Source organism: Ischnura elegans, chromosome 7 (assembly GCF_921293095.1).
Source record: "Ischnura elegans chromosome 7, ioIscEleg1.1, whole genome shotgun sequence".
Lineage (NCBI taxonomy): Eukaryota > Metazoa > Arthropoda > Insecta > Odonata > Coenagrionidae > Ischnura > Ischnura elegans.
This window is the reverse complement of record NC_060252.1, coordinates 114279270-114298356: the sequence shown is the minus strand read 5'-3', so window position 1 is coordinate 114298356 and position 19087 is coordinate 114279270. Positions and strand designations below refer to the sequence as shown.

The window sequence follows — 19087 nt, the reverse complement described above, 5'->3', positions numbered from 1 at the left end:
GTAAAGAGGTTTTACTGTACTTTGTTTACGGTCAGAACACTGAGATTGTTTTAGGATGCCTTAGCTATTAACTTGATTCCATTTGGCTCAATTTTGCATACCCATGTGCAATGACTGTGTACCATGTTTGTGTTCTTACATAATTATGTATTTACTTTTAAACTCTCCCTGCAACGGGAAGCTTTACATTGACTTGTAGCAACAGCTAAAGGGACAAAGCAAAATACCTACACAGGTGGATCTAAAAGTTTTAATATGTGACAGATTGTGCTGAGAAAACCTACTCATCAAATTAGAGGCTCCAAGATTTGAATTATCATCTTCAAGTTGACTCCTTGAGCATGTTAGCATGGTGATCACATTCTAGGGATTTCATGCCCATATGTTTCAATGCCTTTTAAGTACAGTGGGCCCTCACATAATGGTGTGCATTTTTCCTGTAAATGTTTTGTGTGGTAGCAGTGAGCCTAAAAAAGGATTCTCTCTAATAATTAGTTCAAAAATTGAGTCCACTGTGAAACGCCAAGATATAAATAGCATTAGTAGTGTGCGTATTTGGCAAAAAATACTCTTTAAAACTAAACATAAAAACATGTACAAGCATAACTAGCAGATTAAATTTAACCACAGAAGTGTTGAGGGTGGAAATATAATTCTTAAAGCACAATGCATTAATTTTTTAAATACCTATATGAGGTATTAACTACTAATGTCCCAATTCCAATTCTTGAGTCAAACCTTATCCTAAATTGTATTCTTCTCTTGGCAAAATAAAAGCCAAAAGCAGTTTAGTTGGTGCTGCAAGTGCAACACAGGAGGAGAAGGAATCTTTTGGAATAGTCTTTGAGAATATCTCTTTCAAAGCTTTGTGTTGTGAGAAAAGGCTTGTCAAGGCCTGGTTACATGGTATATTGACTCATATGATTTGGCATCTAAATTCATGAACTATTTTGGTGACCCAGAAAGGAAAATGTATGATTATATGAACCAAATTAGAAGTTTCTAGTGTCTGTGCATGAATTTGTACAAGTTGGGTGGTTGCACAGTGCAATTTTGTGTTCAACCATTTAGACATTAATTCCAACAGGTTAATGCACCATGTCTCCAGGCCTTGAAGGAATTACATTCTGTCATTATTGAAGTCTTTATATCAGCATTCGATGTGCTAGAAAACAGCAGAATATTCCATTCCTGTTCAGAGTCATTGCCATACTTCAATATTAGATTGTAGAAATGTAGATTCACTGTAGACGAATGAACTTTTTCCCATCTTATATTAAATGAGACAGCCTCAAGCGAAAATATTAACTATCGGAGTACAAAATTGCATGCATTGAGTTTCAACGACTTTCATTAGGGTTATTACGCTCCAGAAGTTTATGCTTAAGTTGTTCATTCTGTGTAATACTTCCAGGAGGAGAGCCAAGTCTATGCAGACGCTCGGGCCCTTGAAGAATTCTTCAATCAGCTGTTGAGAAAGTGGCTTCCGATATATGTGGAGGATGATGAGGCAGGAGAGGAAGAGGATGACGACGATGAACTATTGTTTGGGTCTCCGCCGAGGAGACGACATCGGTCGAAATGAAAGTCACTCCTGTGTATGTGAATAATTCCTCGCCTCATCAGTGGTCAGAAATTTGAGAGCTAGCTGATTGATGGAGTTTTGCATTGTTTAGAGTATTTAGAGTGTCGAGATTGAAGAAAGAAGTATTAATGATTGGCCTTGAAGTTTATGGATGGCTTGAAAAACATTGATCTATTGGGACCGAAACTCAGTAACTGATATTTATGTTTATAAGAAAAGTATTTTGATGAAATGGTATGAAATATTTCTATGCTTCTCTCTCTATAGGTTGGTATTCCTAATTTGCTATGTATTTGTTGCTGTAACAACATATCTGGCCACTGCACCTGTATTTCAAGGGTTGAAGATGCACGAGTTGTGTTGGATGGCAGAAAGTTTAAAAGACTTTCCTTTCAGCATGCTGAGAAGCCATTCTGGTTCGTCAGTTTTAGAATATCTTCCTCTGAAATATTTCCTCTTTTATTTTGAGGATTATTAGTATTTTACATAACTGTCTATCCCTTATTTGCAGGTAACCAGACTTGCTTCTGGTTGACCATTTTATCAGTGTCCTACAATCAACTTGCATTAAGCTGTTATTGTCTTTTTATGTGGGCATCTTCTTTTTCTTATCTTTCCTTGATAGATGATGCATTTTAAGTTGACTTAGGTTTATTAGTGTGGCTTCACCTTTCAGTTGCATTGTATGTTTCTGATCTTTTGTGAAAGAGGAAGGTTGTGTCTGTGCGTGTGTGTGTTTTTGATGAAAGGTAGCCTCTGTCACACGTTTTGATAGCATTGTTCTCAGGAAGTGGAAGTCCCCATCTGTGAAATATGTGCAGTACCATAAATCATGTGATTTTAAAGTATCTAAAAGAAAACATTATATGTAGACCCAAAAATTGCATAAATATTAAGATTTTTATGGCTGGGAAAAATTTAACAGCCTTGTGGGGAATGAATCTTAGGCTCCTGTTACAAGGATGGACTTCTAATATGGAGATTTTTTTAAATGTTCAAAAACACTGTGGAGGGTGGCATAGTATTGACAGTGTATTTTACTACTTTCAGGCCAAAATCAAGCACTGAATTCACAGCTATTTCCACAAATGTTCCATATCTTTTTATTTAACCCAGAGATATGCGTGCACAAATCACTTTCAAAATAAATTTGTTTGAAAAACCATACGAATCATGTATATACATTAATGTGCAGGTAATATAAAATGACAAATGTTTCCTAAATATAGTTTACTCTGAATTTCCACAACCAATCACAATTTAGTAGGAGGTAGTAATTGCTCTTTCAAAATAAATTCCAAATTAAATGGTCACCAGGTTCCGCACAATGTTCAACACATTTAGAGAATGCCCCATTGTTGGTCAGTGTAGTTGGTCCACACACACAAGAGATCATTCATTAGGTTTTACAGATGATAATGCATCTACATTTCACATGAAACCTAAATTTGATGATGCCAAGGACACTTATAAGCAGGAAGATTCCTTATTCTTATTTTGTATTACTATCACCATCATTACTGCTCTCATCATCTTCGTCTTCATCATCATCATCGTCATCTTCAGATCCAACTTCATAATCCGAGTCTGAATCTGTAAGAAATAATGCCAACATAAGAAATATTAATAATCAGTGCAGTGGAACTTGGTCAGTACGTTTGTTCCTCCTCAGTACGGCAATATCTCTCAGTCCTGGTACCATCCAAACAAAATACAGGTAAAATAAATTCCAAATTAAATGGTCACCAGGTTCCTCAGTCAAACTGTTCATGAATCCTTAAAACCCAGGATTAATTATTGACTTGAGACTAACATTAATTTTACATGAATTATTTCCGAATTTATGGTTGAGGTTGGGAACTTTTAAATGACCATATGCAGGCTAGTAATTTATTATCAACTGAAATGTTGCATAAAATGGCAAAATGAACAAGGAAGATGAATTTAAGTACACATACCTAGCAGAATCACATAAAAAACCGTGTCAATGCAACCTGGAAATTTTCAAAATTTCAATTGGATACCTATCAAAAATTTCTTTGCAGTATGCACTGTCGCTTTGGTTTTTTGACTCGTTTATCTCATGTTACTCACATGATCCTATAATTAATGTCAACTAGACATAACACTTAACATTGACACTGGAATGCTGGTATACTGCAAGTAAATAATGTTTCCACAGAAATTTCATGAGCAGGAGAAAGGACCTCCATGTGATGACCACAATAATTTTGCTCAGCCTTTATTTAATATATTATTACTTGTGTGTTGACTTAAAAAACAAATTGAGGAAATTATTAAAAGAAAGAATGGAAATAGGGGAAATGAAAAGCATTGAAAAAACATCATTCAGGCAATGGCACAACATTGCAATGTTAGTACGTATTACATGGAAACCCTGGAAAATTTATTCCGACTCGTAAGGGCATCGCATCATGAACATAACATAAAGCTACTGAAAAAAACACCTACCCAGCCACAGGAAATACAATGGAACCTCGATCTATCATTTTTCAAGAGGATGGATGAAAGAAACAATGAATGCAAGAATGTTTGACTAGGTTGTCTATATGGCAGGAAACAGGATTTTTTTTTTTAAATGTGATATTCTTTAAAAGATTCAAACATGAATTTAGCTCATAAAAGGAATATTTGACTCATGGAAAATAAACTTTGGGCATATTGTTGATTCAACTAATATCTCTTTCAAATATCCTAAGGGAAAACACCTTGCAAAAAATGATTGCATGCCATCTGGGCATTCACACTGCAATGATGGATATCTGTCTGATGTAATTATTCTTATCTACCAAACACCATTTCAGCAGCACACCCATCTGGTACTTAGCTTTATCCAACTTCTTATTTTCAACAGGTAGCTTGCCCTTCCCCAGCCCCGACCATCATGTGCTAGCGGACAAACCGAGGCATTTTGCAATATTCACGTGCTGCTAGGCCAGACTATTTTTCTAAGTCTTCTATTAATTTCAGTCCATATTTGAAGTTCTCACCTACTTCTTCGGAAGGGCCATGATACCAAGACAAGTGAAAATAAAACTAATAAAAATGAAACCTGACTTCATTAAACCCACACTGAAATCACGAGCTGTGCCACTAAATTGCAGCTTGCCCACTCACCTCTCAGTAGCACAACACCAGATAAGCCGATGAATTTGAATGACTAGTATGGAGGAACAAAATATTCATTCAGAACTTCGTCAGTAACAGAAGCTCAGCTGCGAGGATTCGCGTTTCAATAGAATGCTAAGTCTCTATCATGTTTGGTCTCACTCTTTTTTTAATTATGTGCACATTACTAATATTTCAATCCAATAAAGGTATCATACCAATTCTCTAATGTCATTGTTAGGCACCTTTGAGCCAATAGGTGACTCATGCAGCAGTTGACCTCCAGAAATGGGGAAATTTGAAGCAGGTACGCCGAATAAGGTCAGTGGGGAAGAAAGAAGGAAGTGTGAAACACTTTCCTACTATTCTTGTGTAACTTGATGTTTACTTTCGAAGGTAATGATTTATAGTCTTCGTAATACGAACCCTGTGTGAGCTGGGGTCTTCAGTTTCATTTCGGAGAGGAAGAAGCCGTCAGAGAGGGGCTGATGGGAGGGAAATGGCATATTTTGGGAAATGTGCAAAGTCATTACTAACCCACGGCACTTAGCTTCTCCCTATGGTAGTTCCATCTCTTGGCAAAGATTCAAACTATGTCCCTGTCTTCATTAGCCATAAATGACACATTGTAAATACTTTGTCTCTTTTGTCAGACGATGGATGCAGGAAAATTATATGTTGGGACCCGTGACCTTCAAACGATCAATGCGGGAAAACGATACTTCCGAGGAACGACAGATACAGGAAAAAATTACATTGCCTATTTGGGACGAGGAATGGCAAATGATGAATGTGGGAAAACGATCAATTGGGAACGATAGCTCGAAGTTCCTCTGAACAAACAAAATAAATGATACTGCCTTTGTCTAATGAACGGAGTTGGAGGTAAGGCCTCCATTTTCCTACCTTCATCATCATCGTCGTCATCATCAGCATTCCTACCACCGCCATAGCTGTAGCTCCCCATACTCCAAGCACCTCCACCTTCTTCATCATCGTCATCACCAGCAAACTGCCCTTGGCGGCCAAACTTATGACTACGAGCTGTAGGAAATATAAAGTCATTATTATTGCTACTAGCCAAAATGGTCAACAGTCAGCTTCTCAAGGTGGAAACATTGAAAAAATAGGCATTCAGCCCATCACCAAAATGAAACGTACTACACACATAAAATCAATACCATAGATAAAAGTTAACAACGAATCCATCATCCCATAATTTTTGAGCTTAGTTTCCTAAATAAATTTTAATTTCCAGCACGGGGCTCATACAGTTCTATTCCAATCTATAATCCAGTGATGGCTGGTACAGAAGATTGGCTATGTTCTTTCCTACCCCCCCCCCCCACCCCTGCAATTAAATACATATGTGGATACGCAGTCACTTGCTTCAGAGACAACAAGGAAACCAATGAAGGGCCATCTTAATTTTGCATCCACACACCCAATCATGGCTCTTTATTTTCTAGTTAAATGTGCTTAAGTTCTTGGCTTCATCAAAAGAAGCAGTCAAAGACACATCGCACTGATCTGCAGAACAAATAACCGACAGTGCAAATAACGTACTGTATTACCAAAAGTCAAGTTTAAAAAGTGCTGTTGCCCAGAGGCTAAATAAACAATAGTCTCCCCTATGATATATGTAATGGGGATAGCTCAGTCCAATGTGCAGCACTCCGTTCATGTAGTGTGTATCTGCACAAAACTGTGTTTTGTACTACCACAGTGTCCCATTTATCTTGACCACCCGAAATAACTTTTTGCCCAGATGCAAATTCAAAAATGTATCAAGTAAATGTTCATTAGCCGTCAGGGGGACATTAATCAGCATGATTGCCTTCCTTGTAGCTTTGTTATTTACAAAGATATGAACAGTGGTATGTCTTTTTTAAATGGCACCCTATATTTTTTATTCGGCAATTCATTTCCTCTCCTGAAGACTTATTCAAAAATGTAGCACAGTGGACCATTAACATAATCACAACGTTATGACTGGTGTGCATTTTACTATGTTTTCATTTGTTCACCGTCAACGTCAGCAAGTGGAGTAGTTCCAATACCCGCGAACCTGCACTAAGCGCTAGTGAGTCAGTCATTTTTCACAAGACATGCAATTTGACTTCATAGTTGGTAAACTCAAGAATAAGTGAGAAGAAGTAATTATGAGAACTGAAAAGCATATGGTGATTTGGAAATGGGTACTAAAAGAAAAACCAGAGACAATGAAAATATCAGTGTATTCCATGAAGTATAATAATAACAGCTCGTGATTTTGCCAACTACAGTTATAAAGTAAAGAAACTGTCGTTCCCCAAAAATATCAAGGAAAAATATTTTAACTCACTCGACATGCTAAGGTCCTTGGTCTGTGCAGTTTCGTAACCACACTTCGGACAAGGGATAGCCTTATTCTTTTCATACTTGAAGCCTTTCCTCCTCACATGGTCCTCGCAGTAGCATGTTTTACAACGGAGACAGGAATACTGACCCAGTTTGTTGCAAGACTGGCCTGTGGAAAAATATTAAAGCATAGCTATCATACAACCACTTTGTATATTAAAGGGTAATTGCATTGTTACAAGTCTGTATTGCAAGCAATTGTAGACAAAGCCAGCTGTTAAAAAATACAGAAATGAGTAACATTTAGTGGATGCCCAAACTTTTTGGATTAGAATGGTAGCATCCACGTTACATCAGAAGGGCTCTGAAGTAAATCAGTAGTGTTGTGGCATTTTTTAGTTAACCTCCTCCCCCAATAATTTCTGGTACCCCACCCCAGAAATTCCTCCGAACTTAGCCACAAAACTTCTCTCACTAATGACTTTTCGCACCATGGATTTTCGTGCAAACTCCCTTCGACTCAAAGGCCCACCTGGAGATCAAGACTTAAATAGATAGTATAGCAGCGGAATACCTACTCCTGGCAATCTAGGGGAAGTGGGTGCTAAGGCATAAGAATGCAGTTTGGAGTGAGAAGTACTCCACTTCGTCCTATCATAACTCTCTCTCCCTCCAAGATCTCATCCTACAATGTCTTTCCCCTCCTTGAATTCCAATGGCTTGCCTAGAGGCAACTAGAGGTAGAGCTACCAGCCATCACACCACTTCGTTATGTCTCCAACCCAGAAGATAGAGGGGAAGAAACCCGGAGGTACGCTGTTCTCCCCCCAACCCCTGAGTGGATGATGACGAGGAGTGTTCCAAAAATACGGGCGCCTGCCGGGATTTTTTTACCGATGCAGCTCACTTGGACATCGCATTAATCCCCCCCACTCCTTTGGTAAATTCCCCCACTCCACTCTGCCACTGTTCCGGCTCCGCCAGTTCTCTTGCTCATCGGCAGTCGTCGCGATCACATCCATCGACTGAGAGTGATTTCTCAAAAATCATTTTTGGTGCTAGCAGGTAAACATATTTTTTTTAATACTTAGCTTTTCAAAGTATTGGTAATGTTGAAATGAAAAAGTATACAACCTTGGTAACTTTTCACAGGGAAATTTATTTGTACGACGCATTTCGACGCTGAGGTGTCATTATCAAGTACACTTACATACATGTGTACTTGATAATGACGCCTCAGCGTCGAAAGGCGTCATACAAATAAATTTTCCAGTGAAAAGTTACCAAGATTGTATACTTTTTCATTTCAACATGGATTTTCACAAAGTTAAAGCCGAATCAATTGAATTCATTGGTAATGTTTCTTATGAGAATATTAGTTATCATCGTTGATTTTTTAAATAATTTTGATTTTGAATATTTCCACTTGGAATACATTTTGATTGAACATGACTTGTCACAATTGTCTCTCTGACTGCTGATTGTTCTTGTTTTGTTGAGTCTGTCCCTCCTCCAGCTAGAGACAGTCGATCGGAGTTCCCTGTGTCTGAGGCTTACATTACGAATCTCCAAGATTTAAACATGCTACGCCACAGCGTATGGAGGTAAATTTTCCCTTTTGCTAAGGTGTTCTGATTTTGAAAGGAAGCCAATTATGTCACACAAAGAGGCAGAACAAAATTTATCAATAAATTTCCTAGTTGGGTAAAAATAGGCATAGTTGGAGGCACACAAGTCAGGGAAATGATTATTTTTAGAGTAAAGCACAAGAGAATAAAAATGTTGATGGCAAAAATCAAATTAATAACTGCTTCCTGAAAGCTTAATACTAGGTCCCTATTGGGCAATTTCTGCATGAAGCATCATGCAGCTGACAGTTAATGATAGACCAATTTCCATCACTGCCATTCAATAAAACTTCGTATTTTGTGGGGCTACATGGATTTAATGATCATGGGTGTGGAAGAAAATAAGCACTGGAATGAAGTTCCCATTCAAAACCAAAGTCAAGAGATTATGGAGCATTACATGTCAAATACAAGTTCTACAAATATGTGATACTACACCAATACAGTTCTATCTTTGACAATATTCAATGCTCAATGAATTGGGAATTTATTTCGTGTTTTACTTACATTTAAAGCTTTCCGACTCGAGAACCTGGCAAGAAGCTTGATGCTCAAATTGGTCATCCTCACAGAGAAAGGAATTGCAGAAAGAACATCGGAATATGCGGCCTCCGTGATCCCAAACTCCACGCTCACATTCTATACAGACTGCATCTTGCAGAGGGCAGGAACATGCGTGTACGGATAAGCACTTGCGTCCATGGCATACCCAAGCCTCACAAAAGTCGCAGATGGCACCCTCCATGGAGATATTACGAAAACAATGAATTAAACAATTTTATCTTCCATTAGGCCCATAAGATTTGTATCAGTCTAAAAAGGACACTGAATAAAGCTGATTGCAATGTATGTACAGTTCTAATTAGGTTTCAAATTATTAAGCATAAATAATCTTAATTCCACATACCACCATGCCAAGCCCAGTAGTAAAAATACCAGCGTGCTTGACAACGCAATCGCCTGTCTTCAACATACACTTCACTTTTCCACAGTGAGCACATACAGGCAATCGCTGCACACTCTGGCAGAAGTAGCAGAATGCTCTGTTCTTCTGCTTCCTAGGAAAGAGATTATAAGGATGAATGTGCACCACAAACATATTACTCACGAATATTGCAATAGTAATGAAGTCTCCTTGATATTACTATAGCCAAGGCCAATGAATCAGAAGATTGACTGAACTCACCTTCTGCACTTATCACACTCCTGTAACATGAGAAATCCCAATTCTTAGATTAATATAAGAGTACTTCGCATAAATGAAAAACTGTAGTAAACTCCCTACCACATTAATATTCAACAGTTTGAGGACTTTGAAACCGAACTTACCATGGCAGTATTGCAAGGAAACTGCGCTATATCCCTATTTTCCTTGGCTGTACGTATCTCTTTCTGTCGCATTTTTTGTTTTTCGGCTTTCTTCCGCTGTCCAGTCTTTTTCTTCGGCATGTTTATCAGCTACGGATTGACTTCGCCTTGAACGAAAACTACCATTATATTGTGACCAATAATGCAACGATACTCAAACCACGTCATACGATGTATGATTAAATGTAAAATTAAACAATTTACAGCAAATTCTAAGGTATTGCAAGGTAAAACTTAATGTACTCATAAACATGAACGTGTACATATTGCAACCTATGTATCACCATTATTGAACGATCTTTTCAAACACATCGCACGAATGAATTATACAAAAGAATTCAAAAAGAAAGGCAACAAAAGATTCTTACCAAATTTACAACGCCACAACAAATGTAAAAGTGACACGAAATGGGTAGCAACGGTAGCAACCCTGACCAGCTGACCCGGCAGATCAAAATTCTCTCTTCGACCCACTTCGACCACTCGACCGCGAGGAACGATAGCTCGCATCTCTCGAAAGTATTCGATTCGTAGCATCGGAAGAAACGATATTTATTTCGACTAGGAAATACGTATATCCGATATGATCCGATAGCTCACGAGAATTGGTCCGTGCAGTCGTGCAGTCCGTTTGTTGCGTTTAGTAGAGTGGCAGAGTTGTGCAGGTTGTCGCGAAGGAAAGTGATTGGTGCGATGAAATACTTGTGTAATTATGTTCAGTGGCGAAGTTGATTGTCTGAAGATTTCATTTGGATATCGGGAATATTAGTCACAACATGGGGCTTCAGCCGTTGGAATTCACGGAATGTCTGAGTGACAGTCCGTATTTTAGAGAAAATCTACACGCTCACGAGCAAGTGTTGGACGAGACAAGTCAACAGATCAAGGGACTGATCAAGGAAGTGAAATATCTAATAAATGCTGCTCAAAGTAAGTTTTATCTTTTGTGTTCGTAGTTGCTCTGTGTTCATCTTGGCTTCCAACTGTATTCTTCATCAACATTTCTGTGGTCGCGAGGATTTTAAGTGGCTTATTTTAGTATTAAAGACTACTATATATATGCTTTTGAAAACTTCAGGGTTAGTGTTTTATCCATCAGCTTCTTGAACTGACAGATAATTTTTACAGGGGTATTCATAGATTGTATCCGACTATCACGGTTTCGTCCACGCAACACCTAGGTCATATCCTTCCAATCGCTCTCCGCATCTAGATGCTGCTATAGATTGAATCATAGTATTGTGGTTTACTAAATGTGGTCGTTGAATTGTGGAGGAGGGAGAGTTTCGTGGTGAGCATAGCATTCAGGTGGCAGAGCCGCGTATAAGTGGGCGTGCTGACACTCCTAAGATGCCATTCGCAAACTTAAACCACTTGTGGCTTTTCGCGGCCGTGTGTGGGGGAGAGGGCAAGGTTCTGTCTACGACCACTCCCACTCGTTTCTCTCACGTTTACTCAGCCTCTCCTTATCGAGTGTGGCGGTTCGTGGTTATCTTACCTCTCCCCCAACGACACGCATTTCAAGTATCCCAAGAAATTCATCTCTTTATTGATTATCCGATCGAATCCTCTCCTCACATCGCCAATGGACATGCCAAATGTCTCCTATTATGTTGAGCAATGTAGTTTAAGCTCATTTGCATTACGTAAGATTTTCACAGTACACGTATTTAGGTACAGATAAATATCTTATGTCGTAAAGGTTTTTTAAAAAGCAATAGAATTGTGGTGGAATATACAATCAAACGCCAATGATCTGTTGTAGTGGCAGCATCACTTTACGAGCTATTATTGACTATCGTCTGAGAGTATCTTTTATTTCCCTTGAGTGTTTGATCACCGCAAATGCTTGTATCACTAAGACGAAGCGTTATCGAGGGCGTAGTTGATTACACAAGATTACGTACGCTGTCCGCTCCTAGCCTCGCTGGCAACATACCCTTGCGTGTGGTACTCCGGCGATAGACTTTCCTGTTAATTTCGTAGCCGCTGCATTCAGCGTGGATTCTTGAAAACTATTTCGGTGAAACCCTTAATTAAATGCTAATGCTCATAGCCTAGTTTTCTTACTAGCGTTAGCGATAGTGCTTTGCCCGTAAGGTTCGTTTGGAGACTGAAGTATTTTTCGGCTCTAAATGTATACAAATGTGATAGGCACCATACTCAAAGCTTCGAATTTTGTTCGTTAAATAGATGTGCATTAGTGACGTCCTTTAAACCGTAAATGTTTACATAAGGTTGCAAAAGTGAGTTTGTTTGCTTCGTTCCGGATGGCCTTGAATTCTCCGGACATCTCCAGGGAACGGGGAAAGCGCGAGGGAAACCCGCGGTTGACCTGTCTTTTATTTTGAATGAAAGGCGTTGATGCGGCCCAGATTTTACGGATCACGTACCGTCTGGGCATGCAAGGGCGTACCCAGGATCAAAACTAGGGGGGGGGGGATGTCATTGTTTTTCAAGTTGTAGGTAAGATTTAAGCATGGATAAGGTGAATGAAATCAACATTTTAAGGAAACTGTAACAGCTCTTTGTTGGTTTTAAAAATTATTTGCTTGAAAAAATATTATTTTCCTCAAAGACGTATGCGATTTTTGCTTCTGCTCTTCCCCTCGCCCATGCGGGCATGCATCGCCCAGGCACCCAGGAAAATTCCGACAGGCGCGTCCCTTGCCCCGTTTACATTATAAGAGGGACCGACTGCATAAATGCCAGGTAACCGGATTGCCCTGCGTTGATTTTCATGAGCGGTGTAGGATTTCCAGGCGTGTTTGTTGACTTCGCACGCCTTCTTCCACTCCACCTTTTTTTTCTCTTTGGACGGATTTCTCTCGTTAACCTTAAGTATATGCTCGAACTTTTATCACCTTGAAATCGTCATGAAAATTTTATCCTCTTTTAAGATCTGTAAATTTCCATATTATGAATAAAATGGGTCCTGGGTCAACAATTGCCTGTATTTTAAATTTCAAATTTTTAAATACCTAACTATTTTCGCAGATTAAAATGTATAACATTTGAGAAAGAGTCTTGTACAAGTTACTGTACGTTTGCGTGAATGATTTTTGTGGACCGAAACGGAACATGTACGAATGCATGAACCAAATTAGAAAAGGTTCTATTTTCTGTGCATGCATTCGCACAAGCTGGGTGGTTACACGGTGCATTTTGGCGTTCATTTTCGCGTTCATATATTTATAGATTCACCCGTACGTGTTAATATACTGTGTAAACAGGCCTTTACATTGGCAAAGTTTTACTCTATGTACTTTGACAATTTCAAGGGGAGTAATGCGCCTTCAAAGAAGACAATATGACCGGTTTTGAGGTAGACATGCATGCGTTCAGCATAGTACATGCACGATAGGGAACTTGCATGTATTTCAGTTATAATCAATAGCCCCAAAATCATATAAAAATATATGTTTGCATACCTCGGTGAAAGTTTTTTTATTATTTTATGACGTGGTTTGCGATATTTAATGCATCAAAGTTCACGAAAATTTTCAAATGCAAGTGAGAAGCGAAAACGCCCGATGATTGGCTGGTAGAAAAGTGACGTCATAGTTCAGTACGAGGAGGCGCGGCGGCACGGCCATAGTACTTGAATTGAATATATGCGACGGCGTGGTTATGATTCATTTATTGAAGTGCAGACGTATCGGAGTTGTTCATTGTGACTTCAGGGCTATTATTTGATCTATTTCTCCTCCATTGAAAGCGATAGATTGCGTAAAGATGAAGGAATATGGTTATTCTTAGGCTGATCCTAGCAAGCTTCCTGTTACTGATTCCATCATGATAACAGGGTATTTTAGTAAAACTGTAGACTTCGTCGGCGCGGAAAGTCGATGCCGAGAAATGGAAAGGTAGCTGATGTGCATCTGAAATGTTTTATAGTTCATAACAAAGTGAGACTTGCGTATAATATTGGCGTAAGCGTGTACTCATGCGAAATGTGTATTCTTTTGGCAGTCCGGTAGAGTCTTATGGTAAACTTATTTCCACCTCGAAGTTGTCGATGATACTTTCAACTTAAAAATACCATGCCTGGAGGGCGACAGGAAGCTCTGAGGAAGCCAGACTGTTAATGCTTCAATTTAGTTGCGATAATATAGACGAACTTCCAACACAATCTACGGTCTTGTGACTCAAAACCCCGAAGCCACTTCCTATTCTGCAGAAAGAATCGGTCAATCGCACTTCGATCAATATAATAAACACAACGTCTTCAGGTGTTAATAAGTTACTTTTGTAATGAAATCCTTCCTAAATTAGCATTAAAATGTGAATGTTTTCCAAACAGTCTTTAATACATTTTGGGAGCTTTTCTCACGATAAATCTGAAACCTACTCTAAAGGCGAGCTCATCGTCATTGCGATCGATTGTCACTTAAAAATTCCGTATCGGAAATCCTAGAGGGATGACCTTCGACGATGACCATGATCACCTGCACTCTCACTATCACTGGAACCCGTGGTGAAAATATCATCCCAAGCCAATTTCTATTTGGTTTTAACTGGGGAAAGAGCAACATAGAACTGCACATTCTTTGGGCAACTTTGGGTTTGACTTTCCCTCAAACACCCCATTTCCCCTGTGGTGCACATCAGTCCTAACTTTATACGATGGCCTGACAACCTTTAAATGGATCCTTGGTTTATCCTGACAACAAACTAAATGGAAATTGCTGATCCACACGTCTTCCTCTATCTCCACAGTTTCCAAATCAAGGGCCGCGGAACATTCCTCTTGTGACTCAACTTTTTCTGAAAAGCAAGCCGGCGTAGAATAAAATCAAAGAATGATGCGATTCATTTTTTGTGACCACCTCTGGATTCTATTCTGTTTCTATCTACAACTTCCTTTATCATTCGGGGTAAACCATGGGACAAGATAATGTTTAAATATTTTCATTAATTTATAACAAAATGTAAGTTCTAAAAATACCCAAAAGCCATTTTATTAATCCGCACTGATGAGTGTAAATTAATATGGAAGATGAATGCTGTAGACGTAGTAGTTTTCCTTAGGTTGAGTCGCAAAGTTCATGAAGTTGACAATACGGCTAATTTTTCGGTGCGCGGAGTCATTTATTGCACTGGCCGTGTCTACATTTTTCAATTTTTTTGTAATAAAATAAATCAGAATTTAGGATAAAATTTCCTTTAAATGACGTATAGTTCATTATTCTAGCATGCAGTGATGCCAGGATATAAATTTGCAAAGTACAACGGCACATCATTTTGACGCCGACAGTAGAAGAAAACGAAGATACGTCTCTTTCGGGTAATACACCGCGTGGGTCCATTGTTCTCGGACGACAGTTTCGCCGGCGTTACAGTCGGCTTCTTCAGGTCAGTGAAGTAATGATGCAGTGAATTGGCCGCCTTATATATCTGTCCGTAGAGGCTAGGTCATCTGTGATTGGCTGTCGCTGCTGTGTCATTTTCCACGCAAAACTCGTTTCCAGGCATGCGGAAGGGGATAGCCGTCTTCCCTATTGAAATTATCTTGAGTCTTGCTTATTTCGATGGCTTCCCGTATCAGGCGTGGAAAATATCTCCTTTCTTCGGAAATAAGCTTCGCTTCGTCAAAATTGATGTTATGGGTAGGGCCTGTCCATATGTGCTCTGCTATGGCAGAAAGTCGAAATTGTCTGTTTTTAGTTGCCCTTTGATTTGCCCCTGGACCTAGTTATATATTGTAAGACCTGTGAACACTGCTTTACATTGAAATTATTGGCCATCCTACTATTGTTTTTATTAGTGACATCAGTCGCAGGGATCGGAATTTTGTCCGAAGTTGCTTTATTAACGTTATCGCATGAAAAAATATCGATTTTCGCTACAAAAATTGCCATATTTCAAATAGCAATATTTCTAAAACTTGCAAACTAACTCCGTAAATTTAGTTTAAAACATGGAACTTAAATAAAATGCCTTATTTTTTCAATCAAATAATTATATAACTAATAATTTGCTGCCATAATAGGGTAATTTCCTTCATCAAAGAAAACGAAAGGCATTGATTCCGATTCGTTAACCACCATTAGTGTAATTATAATATAAAAATTATTTGGTTTTAGAAATACCGGTTTAGACAAGTGACAATGGTCAATTTTATTCTCATTTGAAAAAGCCCAGATTGGCGCCCATTGGATGCCACTCCACGTGACGTCACAGGGACCTAGTTTCTATACGAGTAGATATGTGTTTTACATCGTCTGAGATTACCAATGCATGCATGAGGGACAGAGGTGAGGGAAACATGTCTTAATAATCACCTATTAAAACTGGCTAAGGTCGGAAAGTTTTCCTCGTTTGATAAGGTATTAATAATCCTTATTTAAGCCAAGCGCTACCAGCTAGCAGGGTACTCTGCTACCTGGTAGCATCCTGCGTCGTATCAGCGCTCAAAGCCTCGCCCCAAGGTCACCTCACTTGCGGCTGCGGGAACCAGAACGACGTCACACGGAGTTTTCCCATCATTCATACTTAGCCATCGCGTTTTCGCGCGCTTGAAAATTTTCACCTTTCATTTGATCGCGAAAAATAGATATCGTCATTCAAAAATCTAAGAGCGTGAAATACGTACTCCAGGAGTAATAACCTTTAGATTTAGGCAATAAAAAAATAATAGGAAACCACCCTATTTCCTTAAAAATTTGGTTTCATTAGCCTTTTCTGTGTAAAAAGTGAAAACTTGAACGACCGCAGCTATTTTCAACCCCTCCTCCCCCAGTTTTTGATTCTGTGTACGCCCTTGTTTCATACTTAAGACCTTGATATCAGTCCACAGCTTCTAATGGTTAAGGGAAAGTCGGAGGATGATTGCTTCTCGGGTGGCTGTCTCCTAAGCGGTCGGGAAGTCGCATGAAAACTAAGCGAAACTTACAGGGAGACATCGCCAAAGTGATGTTCGGGATCTGCATGCGGGTGTTATTAAATGAAACTATTTAGGGAAGGTAGAAAAAGTGTCGCGGCTTTCTTCCACATAGGCCCGGGTTCGAGAGATATTCGCTTTTAAAGATTTCGCGCAACATGACATCCCTTGAGTAATCGCTACCTCTTACCTACGGCCGTGTTTTTCTCTCTTCTAATTTTTGAAATCAATGTTACATTTTATCCCCATTCGTTTTATTTAGTTACTTCGCCATTTTTTTTTAATTTAATATAAATTTATGGATTTTAAACGAAACTCCGAATTGTGCCTTACCACGGCGATTACTCAAGGGATGTTATGTTGCGCGAAGTCTTTACAAGCGAATATCTCTCGAACCCGGGCTTATGTGGAAGAAAGCCGAGACACTTTTTTTACCTTACCTATATAGTTTCAGAAAATAACATCCGTATCCAGATCCTGAACATCACTTTGGCGACGTCTCCTTGTTAGCATGTAAATTCAAGGGCAGGGAGAGGAGGGGTGAATTGCGATGGGCTTGTTAGTAATGAAAATGGGCGCAAATTCGGAAATTGCATTCGTGTTGTGTGAGATTCGAGTGAATGCGAAGTGAGGGTTTTTAATCGCGGAGTGGATGATTTTCATTCTAACAAGTAACCATGGAGTGAACTATTTTATACCTTTTTCTGCACTGTAACATTGAAATTGATGAATTGAAAAAATATATTTCACCAATTTCACTAAATCCACGGAAGTTATCAGGGATTTTGTCAAACACAAGAATCGAAAGAAACTTCGCTAAAAACGGCCTGAAACACTGAAATTATAATCAGCAGAGAATTGTATCTGCGAAAGTCGTAGATTCGTAGCGAACACTAGATACACACCAACACAATAAAATCAATGCTGTCTCTACTAATCACAAATTAAAATAATTATACGCCTAAATAATTAATTATGTGATATCTTCAGGGCGAAAGTGTAGGTCACACACTCAAAAACACATTTTCAAACACGCTAAGTGCTAAAGCGCAATCCTTCCTTGGAATAGCCTTCATCCATTTCTCAAGCTCGGACTCCATCTGAAAAAGTATCGTAATATCCTTTTAAATTTCGATATTTATTAAAATAATGAGAATAATGAGACTTAACGCACAAAATTAGGAGCAAAATGACTTCAAAGTTTCATGCAACCGCAATGGCGGACGACAATGACTCACGTGTACTTACTTTGTCTTTAAACAACATCCTGATCTTCACACCCTGAAGTTTATTATTCCCCTTCGCAGATGAATTTCCGCAAAAGAATCCTGGCAACCAATAATTACGTAAACCCATTTCTTCCTGAGTAATCAGCGATTTTGCAAGGGACTCTCACGTTTCTCCCGTTAGAGGCAATGGCAAAATGGCTGTGACGCTGCCTCCCAATAGGGTAGTTTCCTTCATCAAAGAAAACGAAAGGCATTGATTGCGATTCGTAACCCACCATTAGTGTATTCATAATACACAAATTATTTGGTTTTTGAGATACCGGTTTAGACGAATGGCAAGGGTCAAATTTTATCCTCATTTGAAAAAGGCTAGATTGGCACCCATGCGATTCCACTCCACATGACGTCACAGGGACCTAGTTTCTACACGAGAGGATAGGAGTTATACATCGTCTGAGGTTACCAATGCATGCATGAGGCACAGAGCTCAGGGAAACATGTCTTAATAATCACCTATTAAAACTGGCGAAGGTCGGAAAGTTTTCTTCGTTTGATAAGGTATTAATAAACCTTTTTTAAGCCAAGCGCTACCATCCAGCAAGGTACTCAGCTACCCGCTGGCAGCCTGCGACGTATCAGCGCTAAGCCTCGCCTCAAGGTCACCTCGCCGGGCGGGAGGGGGGACCAGAAATACGACGTACGGAGATATTTCCCGGCATTCATACTTGAGCGTCGCGTTTTCGCGCGCTTGAAAATTTTCACTTTTCATTTAATCGCGAAAAATAGATATTGTCATTTAAAAATCTAAAAGCGTGAAATACGTACTCCAGGAGTAATAATCTTTCGATTAAGGCAATAAAAAAATAATAGGAAACCACCCTATTGGTGGTCGGCGCTGCCATCGGCGGGATTAGGAACCATATTA

At 39.1% G+C, this 19087-nt stretch overlaps 3 protein-coding genes across 7 annotated transcripts in view; 2 read left to right on the top strand and 1 right to left on the bottom strand.

Moving 5' to 3' along the window:
* LOC124161919 (E3 ubiquitin-protein ligase TRIM33-like) overlaps positions 1-2752 on the top strand; it is a 69731-nt gene extending 66979 nt beyond the window's left edge. For all 4 annotated transcript variants that reach the window (XM_046538178.1, XM_046538180.1, XM_046538177.1 and 1 more), the window contains exon 13: positions 1415-2752. In XM_046538178.1, coding sequence (XP_046394134.1) covers positions 1415-1585 — 171 coding nt within the window. In that variant the 3' untranslated portion in view covers positions 1586-2752. The remainder of the gene's footprint in view (positions 1-1414) is intronic.
* On the bottom strand, positions 2673-10529 carry LOC124161921 (zinc finger protein 330 homolog). 2 transcript variants are annotated; one of them, XM_046538182.1, is made up of 8 exons: positions 10419-10529; positions 10012-10157; positions 9869-9888; positions 9590-9740; positions 9190-9421; positions 7059-7223; positions 5621-5758; positions 2673-3178 (listed from the first exon to the last, which is right to left on the bottom strand). In XM_046538182.1, exons 2-8 carry the CDS (start codon positions 10129-10131, stop codon positions 3078-3080), a joined length of 927 nt encoding a protein of 308 aa, XP_046394138.1. In that variant the 5' UTR covers positions 10132-10157; positions 10419-10529; the 3' UTR covers positions 2673-3077. The 2 variants fall into 2 exon arrangements, with proteins under 2 accessions (XP_046394138.1, XP_046394139.1); XM_046538183.1 differs by having other exon boundaries at positions 10012-10169; positions 10419-10490.
* Positions 10530-10675: 146 nt separating this feature from the next.
* The window catches only part of LOC124161920 (rho GTPase-activating protein Graf-like), a 162987-nt gene continuing 154575 nt past the window's right edge, over positions 10676-19087 (top strand). The window contains exon 1 of the mRNA XM_046538181.1: positions 10676-10980. Within this exon, the coding sequence (XP_046394137.1) occupies positions 10827-10980 (154 nt within the window). The 5' untranslated portion in view covers positions 10676-10826. The remainder of the gene's footprint in view (positions 10981-19087) is intronic.